The sequence below is a fragment of the Heterocephalus glaber genome, unplaced genomic scaffold (assembly GCF_053883595.1).
Source record: "Heterocephalus glaber isolate CG9 unplaced genomic scaffold, H.glaber_assembly_v1.0 deba00001569, whole genome shotgun sequence".
NCBI lineage: Eukaryota > Metazoa > Chordata > Mammalia > Rodentia > Bathyergidae > Heterocephalus > Heterocephalus glaber.
In genome coordinates this window covers 2,132,433-2,155,803 of record NW_028258354.1, presented here as the reverse complement: position 1 = coordinate 2,155,803, position 23,371 = coordinate 2,132,433, and the positions used below count along the sequence as shown (strand labels likewise).

General features: G+C 41.8%; 1 protein-coding gene across 7 annotated transcripts in view; it reads left to right on the top strand.

Moving 5' to 3' along the window:
• The window catches only part of Rnf41 (ring finger protein 41), a 37,303-nt gene that overhangs the window by 953 nt on the left and 12,979 nt on the right, over nucleotides 1–23,371 (top strand). For 3 of the 7 annotated variants that reach the window (XM_004861320.4, XM_004861316.3, XM_004861317.3), the window contains exons 2-3: nucleotides 3,467–3,641; nucleotides 18,196–18,308. In XM_004861320.4, coding sequence (XP_004861377.1) covers nucleotides 18,219–18,308 — 90 coding nt within the window. In that variant the 5' untranslated portion in view covers nucleotides 3,467–3,641; nucleotides 18,196–18,218. Of the gene's footprint in view, nucleotides 1–176; nucleotides 201–3,466; nucleotides 3,642–18,195; nucleotides 18,309–23,371 lie in introns of those variants that run through there. The other 4 variants (XM_021241524.2, XM_087192340.1, XM_004861318.4 and 1 more) reach the window with 3 other exon arrangements.

Genomic DNA, 23,371 nt, shown 5'->3' with positions numbered 1-23,371 from the left:
TCATTCTCTTTCATTCGTTCCCTGATCCACTTCCCCTCCCACCCCTCCGTGAAGGAATCTTGCATTCTTTACATCCTTGGCCTTGGTTTACAGCCCGGCCCGCTCTCACACTTCACATACAGGAAAGCTTGCTCCAGACTGGGACGCAGGGAAATCGGGGATGGGGAGAGGGCGGAGGAGGAGCCTGAAAGGTGAGAGAGGTGAGCGAGTTTTGACTGGGGGATTGGGAGACACCTTTCCCATTAAGAAACTGACTTCATTTCACCTAAAAGCAAACGTGGCTATTCCTGAGGACGCTGCTCTTGGATACTGGTCTGTGATAGTCTTATCCCTTACTGTACAGTGACAATAAGACAAGAAACTGATAATGTTACTGACTGCTAGTCTTTCCCCAAGCAGGAATGGATGGGCTAGTGGTAGGAATGTGATGCAATAGTGTTACTACCCTATGTCTAGTCGGCCTTGTGGCCCGGCCTGGTTTCCAGTAATTGAAAAGAAGGAACAAGCTTTTTCAAACGTTTCCTCTGTTGTCAGGATTTAGAGGGTGAAAGAAATGGGGAGATGTTGTTCAAAGATTACAAACTTTGTTATAAGGTAGATAAATACTGATGATTGAATGTGAAGTGTGGTGATTATGGTTAATATTGTATTGTTTACTTCATTTGCTGAGTATGTCATAAGTGTCTTCCCCATACGCACACATACGTGCAAATAGTAACTGGTGAATGTGTTACTAGTGGTAATCATTTGACGTTTTGGTAATCAAAACATCAACTAGCTTCATATATATATATATGTAGTTATAGTTATATCTTAAAATTAGTAAAGATAAAAAATTTCCTCTGGCCCTCACTTTAAATTTACAGTATTTTGCTATTCTGTTGCTAAAAGTAATACTTCATCTAAGGATAACAGTATTGAGTATGCTTTTACATTATCTCATTTGATTCCCAGGACAATAAGGTAGATAAAGCAGGTGTCATTTTCTCTGCTTCACAGTTGAAACTGAAAACTACACAAGGGTTACATGGCTTGCTTATTTTTTTTTTTAATTTAAACATTTCTATTTATTTATTTGGTACTGGAGATCGAACTCAGGACCTTGAGTTTGCAAGGCAGGCGAGGTGTGTGCCACTGAAGTAAATCCCCAGCCCTAAACATTTTTATTAGTATGAGTTTGTAGTTCATAATGAATATATTCATCATGGAGTATTGGTGTATATATATATATATATATATATATATATATATATATATATATATCACATATTGATCCTTTTTACTTCTTCCACTTTTTTTTTTTTTGTTTTGAGACAGGGTCTTGCTATGCAGTTCAGGCTGGCCTTGAAGTAATCATGTAGCTCAGATTGGCCTCGAACTCACAGCAGTCCTCCTGCCTCAGCCTCCCAAGTGCTGGGATTACAGGCTAGGACTAAGGTGTCCATTTGCCACCACACCTGGAACCCTTCTTGACTTGCCCCATCCTCAGATCCCCTTCCTGTCCCCACAAAGTCTATTACCCTATTTAATTTATTATATTTTATTTTAGATTTTGAAACAGGATCTTGCTAAGTTGCTTAGTTGCCTGGGCTGGGCTCAAACTTGGGATCTTTCTGCTTCAGACTCTAAGAGTGCTGGGATCACAGTTGTGTGCCACCATACTATATGGCTTGCTTAAAGTTGTCTAGTTGGTTGGTGGTAGAGGTAGGACTAGAATCCAAGTCTTCTGACTTGTGTTCCTTGGCTCAGTTGAAAAATTCTATTTTGTTTTGGCCAAGGGGGCACTGAAGTAGGATTGGTTTTCCAGGTGGGCAGCTGTTTGCTTTCTGGAACCTGTCTCTAGAAGGAGACTGAGCATAGCCAAAAGCAATGGTTCCTAAAAGTATTTCTTGAGGTACAGGTCCATGTACCAAGATGTTGGAAAAGGGGATGTTGTCCAAAAGAACAAGGTATTATATCCTTTTCTGTATCATGGATGGGAAAGGAAGTACTACTGGGGAAACATATCACCCCCTCACTGCTCCATTGGACCACAGGAAAGAGAAAATGTGCCTGACATTTATCTCTTTTATTAGTATAAAAATACATTTTAAATATACTGTGTGTGGTGAACATGATAAATTAATGAGCATATGTACCAGACTGAGGAGAGGAAGTGGTCTTTGTATTATGTATAAAAATCATCATTACTGTCCTCTTTTGCCCTAACATAGCTCTTAAACTATCAGAAAGGAGAATAGTTGCTGTTCTCCTGTGTATAGTTGAACAGCTCTCACAGCACCCTTAGGTCCTTGCGTTTGCGCAGCAGGCTGTGAAACCACTGAGCTAAATCCCCGGCCCTGCTTCTTCATTTTTTAAAAAGCCTTGTCCCCTCCAGAATATTTCCTGACTTGGGAAGTAGAATTGCACCTGTGACAACATCCTTGAGCATCTCCATAGGAAATAGTATTTTTGCTGGGGTGGTGGCGCACGCCTGTAATCCCAATACTCGGGAGGCTGAGGCAAGAGGGTCACTGTGAGTTCCAGGCCAGTTTGGGCTACATAATAATATCAAGTCCAGCCTACATTACACAGTGAGACCCTGCCTCAAAAAAATAAAACAAAAAAAGTATTTTCTATTGGTATGTATGACTAGAATTATTTTTACATGAAACAATTTATGCAAAAGCACTTTGGAAACATTAAGGGATCATACTGTAGGTGTAAGGTATTATTAATCTATATATTGTGTAGCCATGGACTTGGAATGATTTACATTACTTGTATAATTTGTGCTGAGTAAAAGTATGTTGTGGTGGCTCACACCTATAATCTCAGCACAGGGAAGGTCGAGGCAGGAGGATTGAAATGAGTCTGAGGCCGACCTGGGCTACATAGTCCAAGGTCATCCCAGACTACATAGGAAGACTCCATCTCAAAAAAAATAAAATTAAAATTTAAAAAAATCTCCCAATAGCTTTTCTTTTTTTTCACTTAGATACCTGGGATGGAACTGAAAACCTTACGCTTTTGAGGCAGGCGTGGTGCCACTGTGCTAATCCCCAGTCCCCAGTAGCTTTTCTATTCAAGTTTGTTCTTTTCTTCCCCCTCGAAGCTGTTTGTTTGTTTGTTTGTTTGAGACAAGGTCTTGCTATGCAGGTCTGGCTGGCCTGGAACTCACTGTGTAGCCCAGGCTGGGCTTGAACTGACAATCCTCCTGCCTCAGCCTCCCATGTGCTGAGATCACTGGTTTTCGACACCATGCCCAGCCTCCAGCTGTTTAAATCTCCTGGACCATGGGTGTGACTGCTTAGCCAATGGTTTCCCTCTCTTGAGGGCAGTCATGCTTAATAGCGCTGAAACCTGTAGCCCTTGCAGGAGTTGTCTCTTCCTCCCTGTTGGCCTCTGGTCAGATCCAAGTCTCTCTAATCTCACGGCCAAGTGGAGGTAGCTCCCCGACTCACCTTTTCCCTGTTCCTATTAATAGGATTGTGACAGTGCATCCCTTCCTTGGGGATGGAACTTGTCACTAGGAAGGAGGATGCGGTCAGAGTGTAGCCAGCAAGATGGGTTTCTCGGAGGAGCTCCTGAGTGAGACTGAGCAGAGGCAGCAGGGGCTCGGAGCCTTGTGAACAGGGAGCCCGTCCCCCAACACTTGGAAGGTGAGTGTTTTCATTTGGAATATGGCTCCAGGCTTCACCTCTTTTCTCTGCCAGTTAGGGGTCCTTCTGCCCTTGAAAACCTGATTTCTAAATTTCTTTCCTGCAGAAAGCTCTTTGTGATTGACTCACATTCTCTTGTTCTTTTTGCATATGTGTGTCTCATTAATTATTATTAACTTATTGATAATTGCTTAGTTTTATGTCCTTTTTTTTCTGTTTTCTTCTTGAGACAGGGTCTCAAGATACAGTTCAGGCTGGCCTTGAACTCAGTATGCAGTCCAGGCTGGCCTCGAACTTGTGGGAATCCTTCTGCCTCAGCCTCCCAAGTGCTGGGATGACAAATGTGCATCACCAGGCCCAGCTAGTTTTATGTCTTTTTATATTTTTTTATCCTGTATACTCACTGGACTTATGCCTATGCCCTAGTCTGAGGATAAGGATTATGTTTTTCTTCTACATGTCTCTACTGGCAAGGAGTTTATCTATGTGGGAAAAAGGTGAGGTTTGGAATAACTAACCACACAAATAGTTCTGGGTGCTGGTGACTAAGTGGGAGGTCACTGGTGGCCTTTGAAGACTGGCAGACCTACTTCAGGTATTAGATGAGATCTTTTTTTCTTTCTTTTCTTTTTTGAGTAAGGGGTATTAGATTCAGGGTCTTTCCATTAAGCTACATTGCCAGCCCTTTTTAAAATTTTTTGTTTTGAGAGAGGCTCTAAGTCACCCAGATTGGCCTCGAACTTGTAGTCCTCCTGCTTCAGTGCCTCAGAGTGCTGGGATTACAGGTAGGTACCACCATGTCTGGCCTGGATGAGTTCTTGAAGAACTGTATGCCCTCTAGATATTTTATAAATTTATTTATTTTTATTTATTTATTTTGAGACAAGGTCTCGCTGTGTAGTTCAGGCTGGGCTTGAATTTACTATCTAGCCCAGGCTGGCCTTGAACTTGTGGCGATCCTTCTGGCTCAGCTTCCCAAGCACTGGGATTACAGGCGTGCACCACCACACCTGGCTGTTTTGTAAATTTAATCAATTAAAATGCAATAAAGAAGCCTAATTTTAAAATCACTTGTGGTAACTACAGTATGCATTGTGGCATTCTAGAATTAAATAAAACTTTAGAGGTTCTCAGTTCCTAAGAAAGGAGGTGATTTAAGGACTCTGCTGCTAAAATTGAAGAGCTCTTCCTTTTACCTAAAAAATCAAGAGTTGCCTAAAGAGAACAAAGTTGGTTGGTGGTAAAGTCAAGGCTCTGTTTATAATGTAACTATGCCCTAATTTACCTATTTTTCTTTTATCTTCTCAATTATAGAATCATAGCACTTATAGAGCACCTTAGGACTGACAACGTAGGGTGCCTCACGTCATGGACAGTAAGGGAACTGAGACCCAGAGAGGTTAAATAACTTGCCTAAGGTCACACCTTCGGTTAGTGATGAAGCTGGAACTAGGACTCAGATTCAGGTTTCTGACCTTCTTGTGTGTCGAGGGGAGCAAGATCTCTCTGTGTTGCCCAGTCTAATCAGCTCTTGGGCTAAAGTGATCCTCCTGCCTCAGCCTCCTAAAGGCTGGGACTATAGTCATACACTACTATGCCTGGCCAAGTTTAAGGAATTTAATTGATCTTATTTTCTTCTTTTGTGTGTGATGCTAGGATTGAACCCAGAGCCTTGGGCAATGCTAGGCAAGCTCTGTACCACTGAGCTTCATCCCCAACCCTTAATTGGTTTTATTGTCTATTCTATAGTCAATCTATACTTCATTCCATAAAATAGAATAAGTGTTCCAATGGGATGAGCACAAGAGTTGTTTGTTTGCATATGGAAATTGAACTCAGGGCCTTTGCACTGAGCTACATCCCCAACCCTTTAATGAAATTTTGAGACAGGGTCTCACTAAGTCACCAAATTGCCTAGGTGGTCCTTGAACTTGCCATCTTCCTGCCTCAAGCTTCCTGATGCTGGGATCCATGGCCATTTCTTCTTTTTTTTTTAATCTCATTTCTTACCTAGGTTGAAATTCATCGGAGTCATGTGTTTCCTTAGACTGGCTCAGGTTATGAAGCCCTTTGCCTAAGAGTCTGGTTATCTGTAGTAATTGAGGCTAGAGAATCCTCAGCCCTCTGCACCTTTGTTTTTTGTTGTTGTTTTTATTTTTTGTTTAGTTTGTTGAGATAGGGTCTCACTATGTAGTTCAGATTGGCCTTGAATTCACAATGTAGCCCAAACTGACCTTGAACTTGTGGAGGTCTTCCAGCCTCAGCTTCCTGAGTGCTTCGATTATAGGTGTGTGGCACCATACCCAGCCTGTACCTTTATTAACTTCAGATAGAAGGGAGATTACATCACTTACACCTGACTTTTGCTCTTACACTTTTGCCAAGCATCAATGGCAGCATGTCCATTTACCCAAAAATATAAATCGTGGGTTAGAGTAGCTTCTCTAATGGTACTCTGGGTGTGCATGCTCACTTGAATGAATGACCATATCTGTGGATATAGGTTTAAGAAACCCCAAATAGGTGAGGATAACTGTCCTTTAGCAAGTCTCTTTTGACCAGAACAGTAAATTAGAAAGGTATGTGTGTTTTACTTTTCTTGTTGCTGAGAAAATACCCAACACCCAAAGTTAAGTTAGGCAGAAAGGTTTATTTGCTTTATAGTTCATAGAGATTTCAGTCCATAATCAGCTGTCTCCAAGGCAGGGTGGCAGAGGGGCAACAGTTCATGGCAGGCAGACAATAGCAAAGCAGCAAGGGGCCTTAATGATGTCTTTCTGCCCCTTTTATCCCATAGAGACTACTGGGATTAGGGTGGTGCCAAACCAATCACTCACATGTCACTGATTACTGTTTAGTAATTACACACCTGTAATCCTAGCATCACACACTGTAGATTCAGTCACCTTTGAAAAAGCCACCTATGACCACATGAGGCTTTGGGGGCTATCTAGACACAAGCAGTAACAGTGTGGAAAGGGGTTTGATAAAGCGCTTGCATTCTTAGAATAACGCAGGCCAGGAACAGAGAGGAAGACCCTAGTATAACATGGGGGAAGTGACCAACATAGTTACCTGGTTTGATTCTGGCCTGAAACATAGACTTGGATAGTTTGGATTTAGGATGTGATTTTTTAAAAAAATTGTATTTAAAAAAATGCCAGGGATTTAGCTCAGTGGTTTCCCCGCCTGGTATGCAAGCACAAGGACTTGAGTTTGATCCCTGGTACCAAAAAAAAAAAAATTGGATTTAGGATGTGAAAGTCAGGGAGGTCGGGACACCATAGTGCTATTTCTATTCAGCTCCCCAGTTTGAACAAACGCTTCCAAGGCCTTTTTGTATTCTGCACCTAAAACATCTGGGAGACTGTCCTTCCAGTCATTGGCTAGGACTTTGGGACTTTTTCCCCCCAGTACTGGGGATTTACCCAAGGGCTTTGTGCTGAGCTATATTCCCCCCACACACACCCTCCGCCTTTTTGGGGGAGGGGGTTACCAGTATGGAACTCGGGGCCTTTCGCTTAAGCAGCAGGTGGTAAAACCACTGCGCTAAATCCCCAGCCCCCTCCGCCTTTTTTTTTTTTTGAGACAAGGTCTTGTTCTGCAATTCAAGCTGGCCTTGAACTCACTAGTAGCCCAGGCTGGGCTCGAACTTGTGGCAGTTCTCCTGCCTCAGCCTCCCAAGTGCTGGAATTACAGGGATATGCCATCATGCCCAATATCCTACCATTTTGAATTAGGTATTGCAAACATACTAATAAAAAAATGTTTTTCTTTGTACCGGGTATCAAACTTGGGACCTTGGACTTGAGAAGCAGGCAGCAGAACCACTGAGCTAAATCCCTGGCCCTACTAATAAAATTTTTTTTTTTTTTGGTACTGGGGATCGAACTCTGATCCTTATGCTTTCAAGGCAGGCGGCGGAACCACTGAGCTAAGTCCTCAGCTCTACTAATAAAAATTTTTAAAATGAATTAAAAAAATTTTTTTGAGCCAGGCATGGTGGTACATGGTTGTAATCCCAGCACTCAGAAGGCTGAGGTAGGAAGATTGCCGTGAGTTTGAGGCTGGCCTGGGCTACATAGTGAGATCAAGGCCATCCTGCTCTACAAAGCAAGACCTTGTCTCAAAAAAACCAAAAAAGGGCTGGGGATTTAGCTCAGTGGCTCCGCTGCCTGCCTTGCAAGCTCAAGGACCCGAGTTTGATCCCTGGTACCAAAAAAAAACAAAAAAAAAACCCCAAAATAAAAAAAACCAAAATTTTTTTGAGACAGGGTCTTACTAAATTGCCCATGCTGGGCTCATCCTGCATCAGCCTCCCAGAGTGCTGGGATTACAGGTTGCATAACCATGCCTATCTATCACAGCCTGTGATCCTTGACATGCTGTGGTTTCAGTTTTATTAAGAGTTCTGCCCCAGGGTGGTAAACAGCTGAGTTCTTCTGAAGCATCCCCCTTAGAATAAAGACCTACCCTTGTGCCACCCTCTAGCAAAGTTGGGAGTCTCGGAGATTTGAAGGGAGAGTCTAGTGACCCTGGCTTATCAGATTTAGATTCTGCCTAGGGGCAAGTCAAGGCAGCCTAGTCAGAGAGCTGGCTTCCAAGGCTACATATAATCCTGTCAATATTTGTTTCTCATAGGTAAGGAATAAAGAAGTATTCTAACCAGACTGAAAAATCTAAAGTTACCCTTAATTTTTTTTTTTTTGAGGTGCTAGGGATTGAGCTCAGGGCCTCACACATGCTAGGCAAGCACTAACCACTGAACTATACCCTCAGCCCCTTTACCCTATATTCTTTCTTTCATAAGAAAGGGTGCATAGGCTGGGGATTTAGCTCAGTGGTTTCGCGGCCTGCTGCGCAAGCGCAAGGACCCGATTTCGATCCCCGGTACCAAAAGAAAGGGTACATAAAGGAAGGAGAATAAAGCACAACTTCAGGCATCTAAGAGTGGAACTGAGTTAGATTAATTGATTGGGTTTTTTTGTTTGTTTGTTTTGAGCAGGGTCTTAATATGTAGTTAAGGCTGGCCTCACAGCTGTCCTCCTGCCTCAGCCTCCCAAGTGCTGGGATTACAGGCATGTACTACCACACACAGCAGATTGATTGGTTTTTAATTTGTTTAAGATAGTGTCTTGCTATGTAGTTCAGGCTGACCTCAAATTCATTTTGCATCCTATGCTGGCTTTCAAGTCACAGCAATCCTCCTGCTTCAGCTTCACCAGTGCTGGGATTACTGGTGTGTGCCACCTCACCTAGCTGACATAGTTCTTTCTAAATCTAACCCCTCCCCAGCCAGAGAGGCCCATGCCTGTAAGTCCTAGCACTTGAGAGGCTGAGGCAGGAGGATTGCTATGAGTTCAAGGCCAGCCTGGGCTACATAGACCCTGTCTCAAAAAAAGCAAAAAATAAAAAATAAATAAAATGAAAGTACAGTGAAGCACAGTACAATCTCTAGGCCTGTTTTCTACATTGCCTTATAGAATAGAAAAAGGTGATGATGCAATTTGCTCATTGCTACGAACAGCTGATTTAAAAAAAATTTAAATCCTGTAGAAATATATAACCTACATCTTTTTTTTTTTGTACCAGAGATTGAACTCAGGTTCTTGAGCTTTCAAGGCAGGCGGCGGAACCACTGAGCTAAAGCCGTCTTTTTTTTAATTTTAAAAAATTTTATTGGTACGTTTTAGATACACGTAAGGATAACATTCATCATATGGAATTTGTACCTGTACATGATACATCTTGTTTCTTTTTTTCCTATTCCCCTCCCCTCTTTTCAACCCTTCTTCCCCTCCTTATTTACAAAACCTTTATTTTCATTTTGTCCTTTTTTTTTTTTTTCGGTACAGGGGATTGAACTTGGGACCTTGTGCTTGCAAGGCACGTGGCGGCACCACTGAGCTAACTCTTTGGTGCTGAAGATCAAACTCGGATCCTTGCGCTTGCGCAGCAGGCGGCAGAACCACTGAGTTGAATCCCCAGCCCAACTCCAAGTTCAATCCCCGGTACCAAAAAAAAGTGTGTGCAGTTTTACCTGGTGTTTTATTTTGTTTTAATTTTTGTTTTTTTGCAGGTGCTGGGATTGAACCCAAGGCCTGGCACATGCTAGACAAGTACACTACTCTGAGTCTCTTTTATTCCAACCCTGGCCAGTCATTTATTTATTTATTTAATCTTCTTTTCTTTCAAATGTCATAGTTAGGCTGGGCATGGTGGCTCACACCTGTAATCCCAGCACTTGGGAAGCTGAGGCAGGAGAATTGCTGTGAGTTCAAGACTGGCTTCCCTACAAAGTGAGACCCTGTCTCAAAAACACAAAAGCAGACAAATAAAAGCACAAATGTCATGGCTGGTATCCTCTGTACTCTTGGGGTATTATAAATTGAAAAGGCCTTTCCCAAGGGCAGTATGGCAGTATCAAGGAAAAGAAATAATAGCCCTACCATTCAATATAGGAGTTCTAGGGCTGGGGATTTAGCTCAGTGGTTCCGCCGCCTGCCTTGAAAGCACAGGGTCCTGAGTTCCATCCCTAGTACTAAAAAAAACCCCAACAATATAGGAATTCTACCTCTAGTAACTGTTCTAGGGGAGAGATTTATTCATGTGTTAAAAAAATCATGTTACAAGAGTGTTACCTCAAAAAAAAAAAAAAAGTGTTACTTCAGGATTTGTTTCAGGGGGAAAACGCAACCAAGGGAACTTCTTGTTATGAGGGAAAGGATAAAATGCATTGTAATCAAAGTTTAGACTGGTGGATTGGAAACTTACACCACTAGAATATAAACTGTGTGAGAACAGGAACCTGTATGAGAACAGGACAATTTAAAGAATGAATGTACTCCACACGGTGGTTGGGGAGAAGACAGGCTCATACTTACCATTTTTTTCTGTTTTAAAATGAAAATACCATAAGCTGGGCGTGGTGGTTCCCTCCTGCAATCCAATCCCAGCACTAGCTGAGGCTGGAGGGTTGCTTAGAATTTGAGGCCACCCTGGTTACATAGCGAGACCCTGTCTCAGAACACCCCCCCCCAAAAAAAACAAAGAAAATACCTTTAGATATGGCTTGTGAAAAAATAATAATAAAAATAAAGTAAAAAATCAGTGTTCCCCAGGGATCTGTATTCCGATGCACTTTCATTTTATTTTCATCCTATATACATTCCCTGTATGGCTTCTTTTTTTTTTTTTTTTTTTATCCACATGCCTCATCCTCCCCAGCCCTGGATTATAGGCGTCCACCACCATGTCCAGCTTTTTCCTGCATGGCTTCCTAAAATCCATGGCTTCAGTGCTTAACTTCAGGACTTTTACTTAGAATCTCAAACTCTTAACTTTCCAAAATTAGGATTATTATCTTCTTTCCTAATCATGAAATTCTTACTTAAGTGAATAGGAATTTCCTACCAACTGCCCAAACCAAAAACATGTTCTCCCACCCCTACCCCTCATCTCTCTGGGAAGCCTCCTGCCTTAGCCTCCCAAGTGCTGTGATTACAGCCATATACCACATTAGTCTATCTCCTAAATGCCTTAGCTCAAGTCTTTATACTTTTTTATTTGAATTTTTACAATAATCTCCTAAGAAGGTTTCACTCTTTCTAATTTTCCCTATTCCCAGCTTTTCTATGCAACTCCCAGATTATCTGTTTAAGACTGGAAACTTTTTTTTTTGGTACAGGGGATCGAACTCAGGACCTTGCACTTTTGAGGCAGGCGGCAGAACCACTGAGCTAAATCCCCAGCCCTGGAAACTTTTTATATCAGTTTCTTTTTTTTTTTTTTTTTTGGTACCGGGGATTGAACTCAGGTCCTTCTGCTTTCGAGGCAGGCGGCAAAACCACTGAGCTAAATCCTCAGTGCTTATATCAGTTTCTTACTTAGAATGTTTCAGGTGCACATCCATACATCCAAAGTATCTCCTCACAAGATTCTTATTAATTACAGAGGAAAACATAGCAACTCTAGAGTAGAGAAACTTGACAAATAGCATTTACTCAAAGGGTGAAAGTTAACATTGCCAGTAATGACAGCAGTTGACAATACTGCTCCCAACCCTTCACGCATTGAGTGTAGATGTCATTTTAGTGTTATTTTGCCCAAAAGTGAGATCCTTCATGTATCCTTAAAATATTTCAAGGCCATGAAATATGTCAGAAGGGAGTTTAAAGAATACTGAAGCTGGGCAGGCATGGTAGATCCTAACACTCTGGAAGGCTGAGGCAGAAGGGTCATGAGTTTGACCATAGCCTGGGCAGTTTAGCAATTTATTGAGACCCTGTTTCAAAAATTTTTGAAGGGCTAGAGTCAATCACTTGTATTGTGAGGGGAAAAAAATCTTGACACCTTAATATAATACATAGTAGTAGTTCTTTTGCTAAAAGTAATCCCAGCTATTCAGAAGGTTGAAGCAAGTTTGAGTCCTGCCTGGGCAATTTAGGAAGGCCCTATCTCAAAAAAAAAACCAAAATTGGGCCGGGATTTAGCACAGTGGTTCCAGCGGCTGCCTTGCATGCGCAAGGTCCCGAGTTTGATCCCCAGTACCAAAAACAAAAAACAAAAACCAAAACTAAAATCAAAAAACCCAGGTGTGGTAGCACACACCTCTAATCAGGCTGAAGCAGGGGGATTGCTCTGAGTTCGAGGCCAGCCGGGCCTACATAGTGAGTTCAAGGCCATTCTGAACTACATAGGGAGACCCAGCCTCAAAACAAACAAAAAGCAAAGACCCAGAGCTATAGCTTAGTAGTAAAGTGTATGTCCATCCCCAGCACTACAAAAAAGAAAAGGAAAGAAGGGAGGAAAAGGAGAAAGAGAAAAGAAGGGAAAGAAGGAAAGGAAGGAAAAAGTGATTATTGGGACAGCTGGAAAAATTGGAATAAGGTAAACAGATAACAGTATTACTTCAATGTCAGTTTCCTGCTTTTTGGGGGGGGGCGGGTACCAGGGATCGAACTCAGGTCCTTGCGCTTGCGCAGCAGGCAGCGAAACCACTGAGCTAAATCCCCGGCCCATCAGTTTCCTGCTTTGATAATTTTTAGGGATTATTAGAAAATATGTAGGGATAAATGTATCAAGCCTCTCAGACAAAAATTTCAGAAAAAATTTAGAATCCATCTACCTATATGTGAGTATAAAGGGAATTATTAAACAAATGTGACGAAATGTTAACATGTAAAGAAGTCTAGGCCGGGATTTAGCTCAGTGGTACCATCACCTGCCTTGCAAGAGCAAGGTCCTGAGTTTGATCCCTGGTACCCCCCCCCAAAAAAAAAGTCTAGATAGGAATTCTTAGTCCTATTACAATTTTTCTCAGAGTCTGAAATCATCATAATAAAAAGTAAAAACAGGGCCAGGGATTTAGCTAGTGGTGCCACTCCTCGCTTGCAAGCACAAGGTACTGAGTTCAACCCCCAGTTCTGGGGGGAAAATAAAAGTGAAAACATGCATCTGTGTTCATACAGATGATTCCTTGGTTGCTCCCCGTGGCTTTCAGGTTCATTCTAACTGTAGCTTCGTGTGCCAGGCCTTTGTTGTCGGCTTCCCCACTCTTCTCTGTCCTTATTGTCTAGTGCATCTCTACATAAACCCTTTACTAATTTCCTATGTTGTGTTGGGGGGGTATCTTTAGGAGGGGGTAGGGGTCCCCCATAATGACCCTCTGTCTCTTTTGGGTCCTTGGCCCTCTTGTGAAGAATGGAGAAGTGAGGCTCTTAGTGAAAAAATGGGGGGCGGTGTCAAGACTGGTCTAATGTGAAGGGAAGTTTATTTAAAGTGTGGCAAATGCAGAGAAAGCAGAAGAGCTGTCTTAGCAGCAGAGTGGTGCTGCAAGATAGGGGGCATCCCGCTGAGTTTGAGGTGTGCTTCGTACTTATAGGGGTAAGCTGTTTTTGGTTTGGTTTGGTAAACTGGTTTTGTTTTGGTTTTTTTTGGTACTGGGGATCAAACTTGGGTCCTTGGGCTTTTGAGGCGGGCAGTGGAACCACTGAACTAAATCCCTGGCCCTGGTTAGCTGGTTTTTTAAAATGACTGTTTCATTGATTAGTGTGGTCTGGGCCAATCAGGGTCTTGGCCTTTGTTTCTGGGAAGGGGGCAAGGTCAGCATACAGTAAATGTGAGTAACACTTTTATAAGGATACAGAAGGGTCCATTTTCTTTACATGGTACATGATAAGCATGTGATGATTTTAGTTGTCATCCACAGATAAGCAGATAAGCATGTGATGATTTTACAGTGTTAGTCTCTCTGTATCCCATAGGGTTTTTTTTTATGTCCTTCTAATTTGCCCCTATACTTTTTTTTTTTTTTTAAATACTGGGGATTGAACCCAGGCTTTGCACTGAGCTGTATTCCAGCCCTTTTTTCATTTTATATTTTGACCTGGGGTCTTGCTAAGTTGTCCAGGTTGGGTTGGGCCAGCAGTCCTGCTTCACCTTCCCAGGGTGGTGAGATTATAGGTTTGAACATCGTCCCTAGCTGATTCCTGTTATTTATCTATTCTGGAAGCTCCATTCCATGATCCATGACACTCACTTCTCAGTTTTCTAAATAAGTAATGATCAATGAGAGGCAGTTTGTTCTTCATTTTGTCCCTTGGAGGATATTTGCCACTGTCTAGATAAACGTAATTGGTTGTCATGATTGTGGGAAAGCTCCTGTCATCTTGAAAGTAGAAAGGCCAGGGATGCTGCCAGACATTCTGCAGTGCACAAGACAAGCCTGACATGGTGGCACACACCTGTAATTCCTCTGGGAAGCTGTTCCCTCTGGGAAACTGAGGAAGGAGGATCACAAGTTTGAGCCCAGCCTGGGCAACTGTGAATAAGTGAAACCCTATTTCAATATTAGAACAATAGGGGTGGGGATTTAGCTCAGTGGTGCGGACACCTGCTTTGCAAGCACAAGGTCCCGAGTTCAGTCCCTGGTACCAAAAAAAAAAAAATTAAAACAATAATTTTATTTATTTATTTATTTTTTTCAAGGCCACTTTTTCTGAACCACTTCCAATTCCCCAAATCCATCATGACCTTTCAGTGTGCCTTGCCTTCTCTTCTGTTATTCTTTTTTTTTTTGAGACAAGGTCTCACTATGTAGCTCAGGCTGGCCTCAAACTTGCAGGAATCCTCCTGCCTCCCGTGTGCTGGGATTTCAGGCATCTGCCACCATGCCTGACTGAGTGTGCTACTTCTTGTGCCTAAACTTATGATGCCCTGCCATGTAGCTAATTCTTTTTGAGTTTGACAAAATTTATTGGTTATTTTAGTAAAAACATTCATCTCAGGGCCAGGGATTTAGCTCAGTGTTTCTGGCGGATCCCCGGTACCAAAAGAAAAGTTCATCTCAGTTGTTTCTCTCCTCATCTTGACCTTAGATTAGTATTTCATTTGGGTCAAGAAAAGAGTATGTATGAGAGGGATGTTATTTTAACAAACAGTAAAATGGACAAAAATGAATAGTTTGGCTACATAAAAGTAAAGTTAAAGTTAAATTCATGTATCTTGATATATATAATTTCCATTTTTCCATTTCATATATATATACATTTCCATTGTTTTACTTGGGGTTTAATCTAAACTGTAATGTAAAAGAACAACTTATTAGGCATATATGCAGGCTTTTCTCTGGAGTTACTATTAAAAAAGATAACTACCACTGATAAAATAGTCTGAAGCTGCCTTCAAATTTAACATTGTAGGCATTCTGAAGGAAATCACTGTATTTTTCTTTTGTCTGTGACTGTGCTTTCAAAGATGTGTTTAACTGTCACATTAAAAAAAGTCCATATACAATACAAAAATACAAGACAAAACACCCTGCAGTACATAAATCTAACAGTATTTGTGATGAACAATTCCATAAAATGTGTTTGAAGATGCATTTTCTTTCATTTTCAGTACCTACAATATGGTTTTGAGAGGCCATTGGGCAGTATGTATACACTTAAAATAAACCATATAATTGTTCTAATAAGAAATCCTGTAGTGAGTTCAATTCAACTTGGATTTAACAACTTAGTAATGTAAATGTGTAGACAAAGTTACAGAAAATGCATCTTATTGTTTTCCATCTTCTACAATGTTAAATTTTTTTTGTTTGTACCCTTTTTTGGTTTTGTTTTGTTTGTTTTGGTACCGGGGATCGAACTTGGGACCTTGCGCTTGCGTGGCAGGCGGTGGAAACCACTGAGCTAAATCCCTGGCCCTGGTTTTTATTTTATTTTTTATTTTTTAAAAGGTATAAACAGAAGGGCCGGGGATTTAGCTCAGTGGTTTCCACCGCCTGCCACGCAAGTGCAGGGTCCCAAGTTCGATCCCCGGTACCGAAAATAAAAGGGTATAAACAGGGCTGGGGATTTAGCTCAGTGGTTCTGCCGCCTGCTGTGCAAGCACAAGGTCCCGAGTTTGATCCCCGGTACCAAAAAATAAAATAAAATAAAATAAAAAAATAAAAACCAGCCAAATACTTAAGCAGTATGTACATTTAAATTTTTGGTGGTGGTTTGTATTATAAAAGAAACAGCTTCCTTATGATTTGCCTCAAGTTCTGGTGGAAATGCTTACAAGAAATAGCTAATAAACAAAAACCAGGAGAAGCACATTCAAAATACTGATTTACTTTGGTAGCAAATGGCTATTCTTTGAAGACTAATGAAGGTAGATAAGACCATTAAAGTGAAATGGGCTATTTCAAATATGATACTTCACATAGAAATTTTTTTAAAAATAATTGTTTTAAAACGGCTAAGCATCTGTATCCACTGATAGCAATGTAGTACCTAATAATATGATAACAAAACAAATGACCATAAGGAAAAAAACTATTTTAATTTTATCTAAATTTACTTTCAGTCAATAGTCCAGCAACATTTTCCTTTCAATACAATTCTCCCCCTTTCTCTATAAGGCTGTTTCTGGGAGCCAGGCAGTTTAGGTAATGAGGGAGTTAATTTAGGATTTACAGTTAAAACTACTAACAGTTTTAAATAGACAGTAATTTTTTGCTTCCCTCTTAATGTGCTAATAGTTGTGTTTTTAAAAATATGCAATTTTTAAAAAGATACCAGGTCTGATTTATTATCTGTAACTTTTTTGAACTAATCACATGAAACTACAAAATTAGCAAATGTCTTGAAATCTATATATAAAACATAAATTACCTCTTTGGTTTTTTTTTTTTTTTTTGGTACCGGGGATTGAACTCGGGTCCTTGCGCTTGCGCAGCAGGCAGCGAAACCACTGAGCTAAATCCCCAGCCCAAAAACATAAATTACCTCTTAATTTCAAACTCTCACTTATTAGTGTAACACTCAATCTTAAAAAAAAATGAAAAAGAAAAAAAGGGGGGGGCTCCAAAGATAGTCTTATACCATTCTTTAAAAAAGGAAACTGTTCCTTTTAACTTTACACCCATCCCACACCCCAATTCAAAACACATCATTTAATTGTCTTGGTCATGGAGATGAGATTTTATATTTCATTCCCATAGCTTCTGGTTATCAGAAAACCCATGCTTTCCTTTATTGAAAGAGATTGGTCTGGCTGGTGTTGGTGTAGCCCTTCCAGTATTCTTCATCCTCATCTTTGCTTCTGGAGACATTTCCTCTGGTTCACTATCTTCATCTTCATTAAAAGCTGCTGCTACTGGAAGGGTTTTTGGAGCAAGAGTTGGAACAGTTTCTTTAGGTTTACTTGAACCAAGTTTGATGAATATAGCTGATGCTTTCTTTGTCGTCTGACTACCTATGGCAAATCCAAACTTGGAGATCTTTGTAGGCTTTGTTTTTGTTTTTGTTTTTTTTTGGTACCAGGGATCGAACTCGGGTCCTTGCACTTGCGCAGCAGGTGGGGAAACCACTGAGCTAAATCCCCGGCCCTCTTTGTAGGCTTTGTTGGGAGGTCTGCAGCTTCTTCAGTTGATCACTTCTCAGCACTGCGACTGCACTTTTCCCTCCATTACTCCGGCAGCTCCAGCTAGCTTCGGCTTCTCAGGCTTCTCCTCTCCCGCCTTTCTATCCGCCATTTTCCCAGCTGCTGCATGTAGCTAATTCTTGCTTGTCCCACTGAACTCATTTTGGGTGATACCTAGTCCTGGAAAACTTCTCAAAACCAACCTTTTTCCAGCCTGTGTTATGTAACCTATCCCCTGCCCCATAAGTCCTAGTGCCTATTGCATCATTGTTTTTATCACTTCTCATTTTACATGTATTCTATGTAATGTCTCCCCCACTATATTTAACTTTATTGAGTCAGCTTTTTTTTTTTTGGTACTGGGGATTGAACTCGGGACCTTGTACTTGCAAGGCAGGCAGCATCACTGAGCTAAATCCCCAGCCCCTGAGTCAGCTTTATTTTATCTCTTTCCAAATGACTGGCACACACCGTGGATTTAGCTCAGTGGCACCGCACATGCCTTCCAAATGACTGGCACATAGTAGACTCAGTAAATATTTGTTAGATCAGTGAATAGATGTTAGCAATGAGTTCATGTTTGCTCCATATCCGTAGGCTTTTCTGAACTGGCCACTTCTTCCTCTGTTCCCCCTCCTAGGACCTGGGTTTCAGTGATGAGACATGGGGTATGATGTAACCCGTTTCCAGGGGGATGTTGACGAAGACCTTATCTGCCCTATTTGCAGTGGAGTCTTGGAGGAGCCAGTACAGGTGAGTCAGTCTGCTGGGGTTTGGAGAGGCAATGTGGCAGCCCTGGTGGAAAATATCCATGAGGAATGGGATGCATGGGGCCATCCCTGTGTTTTGCTACCCCTCCCCACCCCAACAGAGGTCTGGTACAGAGGAGCAGGGGTGGCTACAAGAGAATGGCTTTCAGAGTCTGCCTCAAGCTTGATGCTGCAAATCTCCAGTTCTGAGGCCGCTCTGGAAGGTTCTACTGTGTCATAGTCAGCAGTGTGCTTCTTCTGACAGTAGCTTGGCCGCTGCCTTTCCTCTGCAGTAACTCTGAGTAGGGTCCATCTTCCTGTCCACAACTGACCTTCTGGACTCCTGTGTGCATTTTGATGATGTAGCACTTCAGGTAATTAGCCAGTGCCCTGCAGCCCTCCTGCCTGCCTACTGTCTCATACATAGGAAGTGTGGAATTGGATTTACTGATCTGTTTTCTTCCTGGGATCTGCTAGAAGAACCAGCACTCTGCATTTTGATAAGAAAGCTGTCTGTCATCTTTGATAGGTCTTTCTCTGGCAGTCTTGCCAGATCAGTCAGTTGTATCTTCCTGGGGCAGGTTTAGGAGCAGTCTAGGATTACCAGGCAAGTTCACTGAGTGAGACCCTTAACAGATGTACTGATAGGACGTCATCCTATATGACCCTTCCTGCTCTCATTTCATAAATACCAACTAGTCCTCTTCCACTCTAGGCCAACTGTAGGTAATCCCATTTTCCAAACCAGGACACCAGTCAATAAGGTCTCCTTTGCTGCTTATATAACTCCCAGGGGTTTCCCTTGAGCCTTGGATTTATTTTCTCTGTAGTTTTCAACCACCCAAAGAAGAACTGATACTTGAGCTGAAAAAAATTGAGACCACATTCCAATGGCAGCCAAGCCTGGATTTAGCCCCTCCTATCCCTTTGTAGCCTGCTGTCATTAGAGGTATATTGGATGGGTGGGACAAGTTATCCTGGCAGTGTCGGGGCACAGGTGTGTCAAGTTCCCTCCCCACCCTGGCAGGGCTTTGTTTTCTGGTACTGTCATTTGAGCCAAGTCATTGTGGAGAGTTGAGTGGTATTTGGTAACAACCTAAGTCAGAAGCCACCCATCCACCTCCAGTGTTTTCCTCCTGAGGGCAGGCATCCTTTCTGATAGTAGGCATATTCCCAGGGGTAGAAGAGCCCCACTAGAGATGGCGATTTCCCCATTCCATATTGTTTAGTTTTTGAGTAGATAATAAATTCATATGGTTAAGAAAGCCAAGTGCCATGGTGCACACCTATAATCCCAGCTACTTGGGAAGCTGAGGCAGGAAGATCATAAGTTCCAGGTCAGCACTGGAACTTAGCAAGCCCCTGTCTCAAAATTTTTAAAAGGCTAGGAATATATTTCAGTAGTAGACCACTTGCCTAGCATGTGTAAGGTTCTGGGTTTAATTCTAGTACTGGGGAAAAAAAAATCAAAATAGTATAAAAAGATATACAGATACACAGTGAGAACTCTCACTTCCCTCCTGTCCCTGTCCACTTAGTCCCCCATAGATAACCTTTTATTAGTTGGTATCCTTCCTGTGAGTATTTAGGTAGACATTCTGTATACTTCTCCAGTGGTGGCAAGTTTAAAAGTTTCTTTCATCATTCATTCAACATTGGTTTTTTGAGACAGAGTCTCACTATGTAGTACAGACTGGCCTTGAACTCACTGTGTAGCTCAGGCTGGCCTGGAATTCTCTGTAATCCGCCTGCCTCAGCCTCTTGAGTGCTGGGATTACAGGGATGTACACTATGCCCAGCCTTAGTTTTTTATTTTTTGGAATTTTTTTTTTTTTTTTTTTTAAGCCCTGAAGATTGAATCAGGGCTTCATGCATGCTTGATAAGAGCATTTGCCACTGAGCTGTCCAGACCAAGGTGGCAGGATTAGATAGGATGGTCATTAAAGAGGACAGTTGAGCTGAGACCTGAATGATAAGGGACCTTCATGTTAAGATCTAGAGGAAGACCATTCATTTTAGGCAAAGGGGAGCAGTAAAAGCAAAGGTCCTGGGCCGGGGATTTAGCCCAGTGGTTCTATCACCTGCCTCGCAAGCGCAAGGACCCGAGTTCGATCCCTGGTACCAAAAAAAAAAAAAGCAAAGGTTCTGAAGCAGGAATGAACTGGATGTGGTCAAGGAAAGAAAGAAAACCAAAAATAGCCTGAACACTACTGGGAGCATTGCTGGGAGCATAGTGTAAGGTCAGGCACAGGGCAAGATCAAGCAGAGCTTTTTATAGGTCTGCTTGACCTATAGGTCCTGTGTGGAGAGTTTAGAGTTACAGGAAATACACCGTGGAATCATTTCCCTTTTTTGTTGTTGTTTTTTGTCTTGGTGGTAGTGGTACTGGGAATCAAACCCAGAGCATATGCATTTTAAGCAAAAAAGTGAGATGATCTGGTTTGCATTTTTATCATTTAAAAAATTTTTAAATTTATTTTGAGATGGAGTCTTTGGGGGGAGGATACTGGAGATTGAACCCAGGGCTTTCTGGATTAGCTATATCCCCAGCCCTTTTTATTTTTTATCTTTTAAATTTTTTTATTCATTAAGTTTATTGGTACATTTTAGGTGTACAATATGATGACATTCATCATTGGGAATTTATACCTTTAATGATATATCTTGGTTCTTATTTTTTCCCCCTTCTGCCCTTCCTTCAATCCCTCCACCCCTTCCATTTACAAAGACTTTGTTTCCATTATTTCCTTTTCTCGTATTTTTTCCTTTCCCTTCTTTCCTTTCTCCTACCCCTCCTACTGCACCTTCCCCTTCCCCTTGGACCTTTTCTTCCTATTTCACATTATCCATTATACCTTTTAGTCCCTATTTACACTTTCAGTTTCTCACACTAGGGAAAATATTCAGTATTTACACATGTGTGTCCTGTTTATTTCACTTAAGAGTATGGCCTCAATGTGCATTCATTTAGCTATAAATGTCTGTAGTTTATCATTACTTATGGCTGGTAGTACTCCATTTTTATTTTTTATTTTGAGAAAGGGTCTCACTAAGGTAGTAAATTGTCCAGGCTGGGCTTGAACTTGTGATCCTTATGCCTCAACCTCCTAGAGTGCTGGGATTACAGGTATGCACCATCACATCTGGCTCACAGTCCTTTAATTTTGAGATGAGTTCTTGCTAAATCACAGAATTACCTAGGCTTCAATTTGGGATCCTTCTATCTCAGCCTCCCAAAGTACTGGGATTACAGTCATGAGCCACCAAGTAAATGATCACTGTGGCTGCTAATTGTAAATGATTATAAAAAGGTGGTGTCTGAGCATCTTGGGGACAGATCTTAAGGACTTAATAAAACATATGGGACATAGTCAGCACTCTAGTCATTATTCATCACTGTCTACTATGTGCCTACTGTGTCTGGTGCTAGATGGTATCTGCATAGGGACCAGGGAATCCTCTGAGAAGTTGGCTGAATTATGATCTTTATAAAATTGAGGGCTGGGATGTGGCTCAGTGGTAGAGCACTTGCCTAGCATGTGCAAGGCCTTGGGTTCAATCCCAGACATCACATTAAAAGAACAAAAAAGGAAGAGAGAGAGAGAAAGAAAGATACTGGCTGTGGGGGTGCATGTGTATAATCCCACCACTTGGGAGGCTGAGGCAGGAGCATCATCATGAGTTTGAGGCCAGCCTGGGCTACATAGTGACCCTGTCTCAATAAATACCCCCCCCCAAAAAAAAAACGAAGGAAGAAAAACTGAAAAGAATGGGATTCTGGGCTGGGGATTTGTGATGCCACCGCCTGCCTCACAAGTTTAAGGTCCCAAGTTCGATGCCCAGTACCAAAAAAAAAAAAGGGATTCCACAGAAAAAGTCTACCTATGTTTAGGAACTTGGGTTTGGCTGTTCGGACTCAGAGCAACGCCTCAGGTCAGTTCTCATAATATAACAAATTGTGTCTACATAGAGAGGCCTCTTACCTCTCAACAGAAGTCTGTTTTTGCTGGGTCTGGTGGCACATGCCTGTAATCCCAGCACCCAGCGATTACAAGCTGAGGCAGGAGGATGGAGAGTTTGAAGCCAGCCTAGGCTACATACGAAGACCTTGTCTAAAAAATAAACAAGTAGGGGGCCAGGGATTTAGCTCAGTGCTTCCGGCGCCTGCCTTGCAAGCGCAAAGTCCCGAGTTCGATCTCCGGTACCAAAAATAACTAGGGCCAGGGATTTAGCTAAGTGGCACTGCACCTCCTATGGAAGTACAAGGTCCTGAGTCTGATCCCTGGTACCATAATAAATAGATAAATAAATAAATAAAAAACAACCAGGGGCCGGGGATTTAGCTCAGTGACACTGCACCTGCCATGGAAGTGGAAGGTCCTGAGTTTGATCCCTGGTACCAAAAATAAAATAAACAACTAAATAACAACAACAAACAAAATAGCCCTAGACTTTTCTCATTCTGCATTTTCTATTTGTTTGCTTGAGATTTCTTTCTTTTTTTTTGGTACTGGGGATCGAACTCAGGACCTTGCACTAGTGCTTGAGATTTCTATTTGCTTGCTGTGTTTGTTGGCTGAGCTGGTCTTGAACTTCTAGGCTCAAGTGATCCTCCCACTTCAGCTCCCCAAGTTGTGGGACGTTGGCCACTGGCCATGCACCTAGCTTGTTCTGCCTTCTTACCTTGAACTTTTTGCCTTTAAATCTTTGCCCCTCTCCTCTCCACATGTATGGTCTGAATCATCTTTTAAGACCCATAACAAATTCTGCCCTCTTCATGAATACCTACTTTGGTTGACCTAGTCTCACCATCTGGACTTTTTTGTCAGTTATTGTGTATGCCATCCAGTTGGCAATTAATAATTGGCAGCCTGTGTCATCTCTCCTATTGTCCTGGAATGTTATTTATATCTCTTGTTATATAACCTTTTACTTGTTTGTCTTGTCTTACAACCCATTTGTAATCTTGAGCAAAGGAAACCTATCTTAAGCCTGACCCCAAAATGCCTTGCTCATAGTAGAACTATAATTTACCATGAGCTCAGGGACTTCTGGTCACAGAAGCTG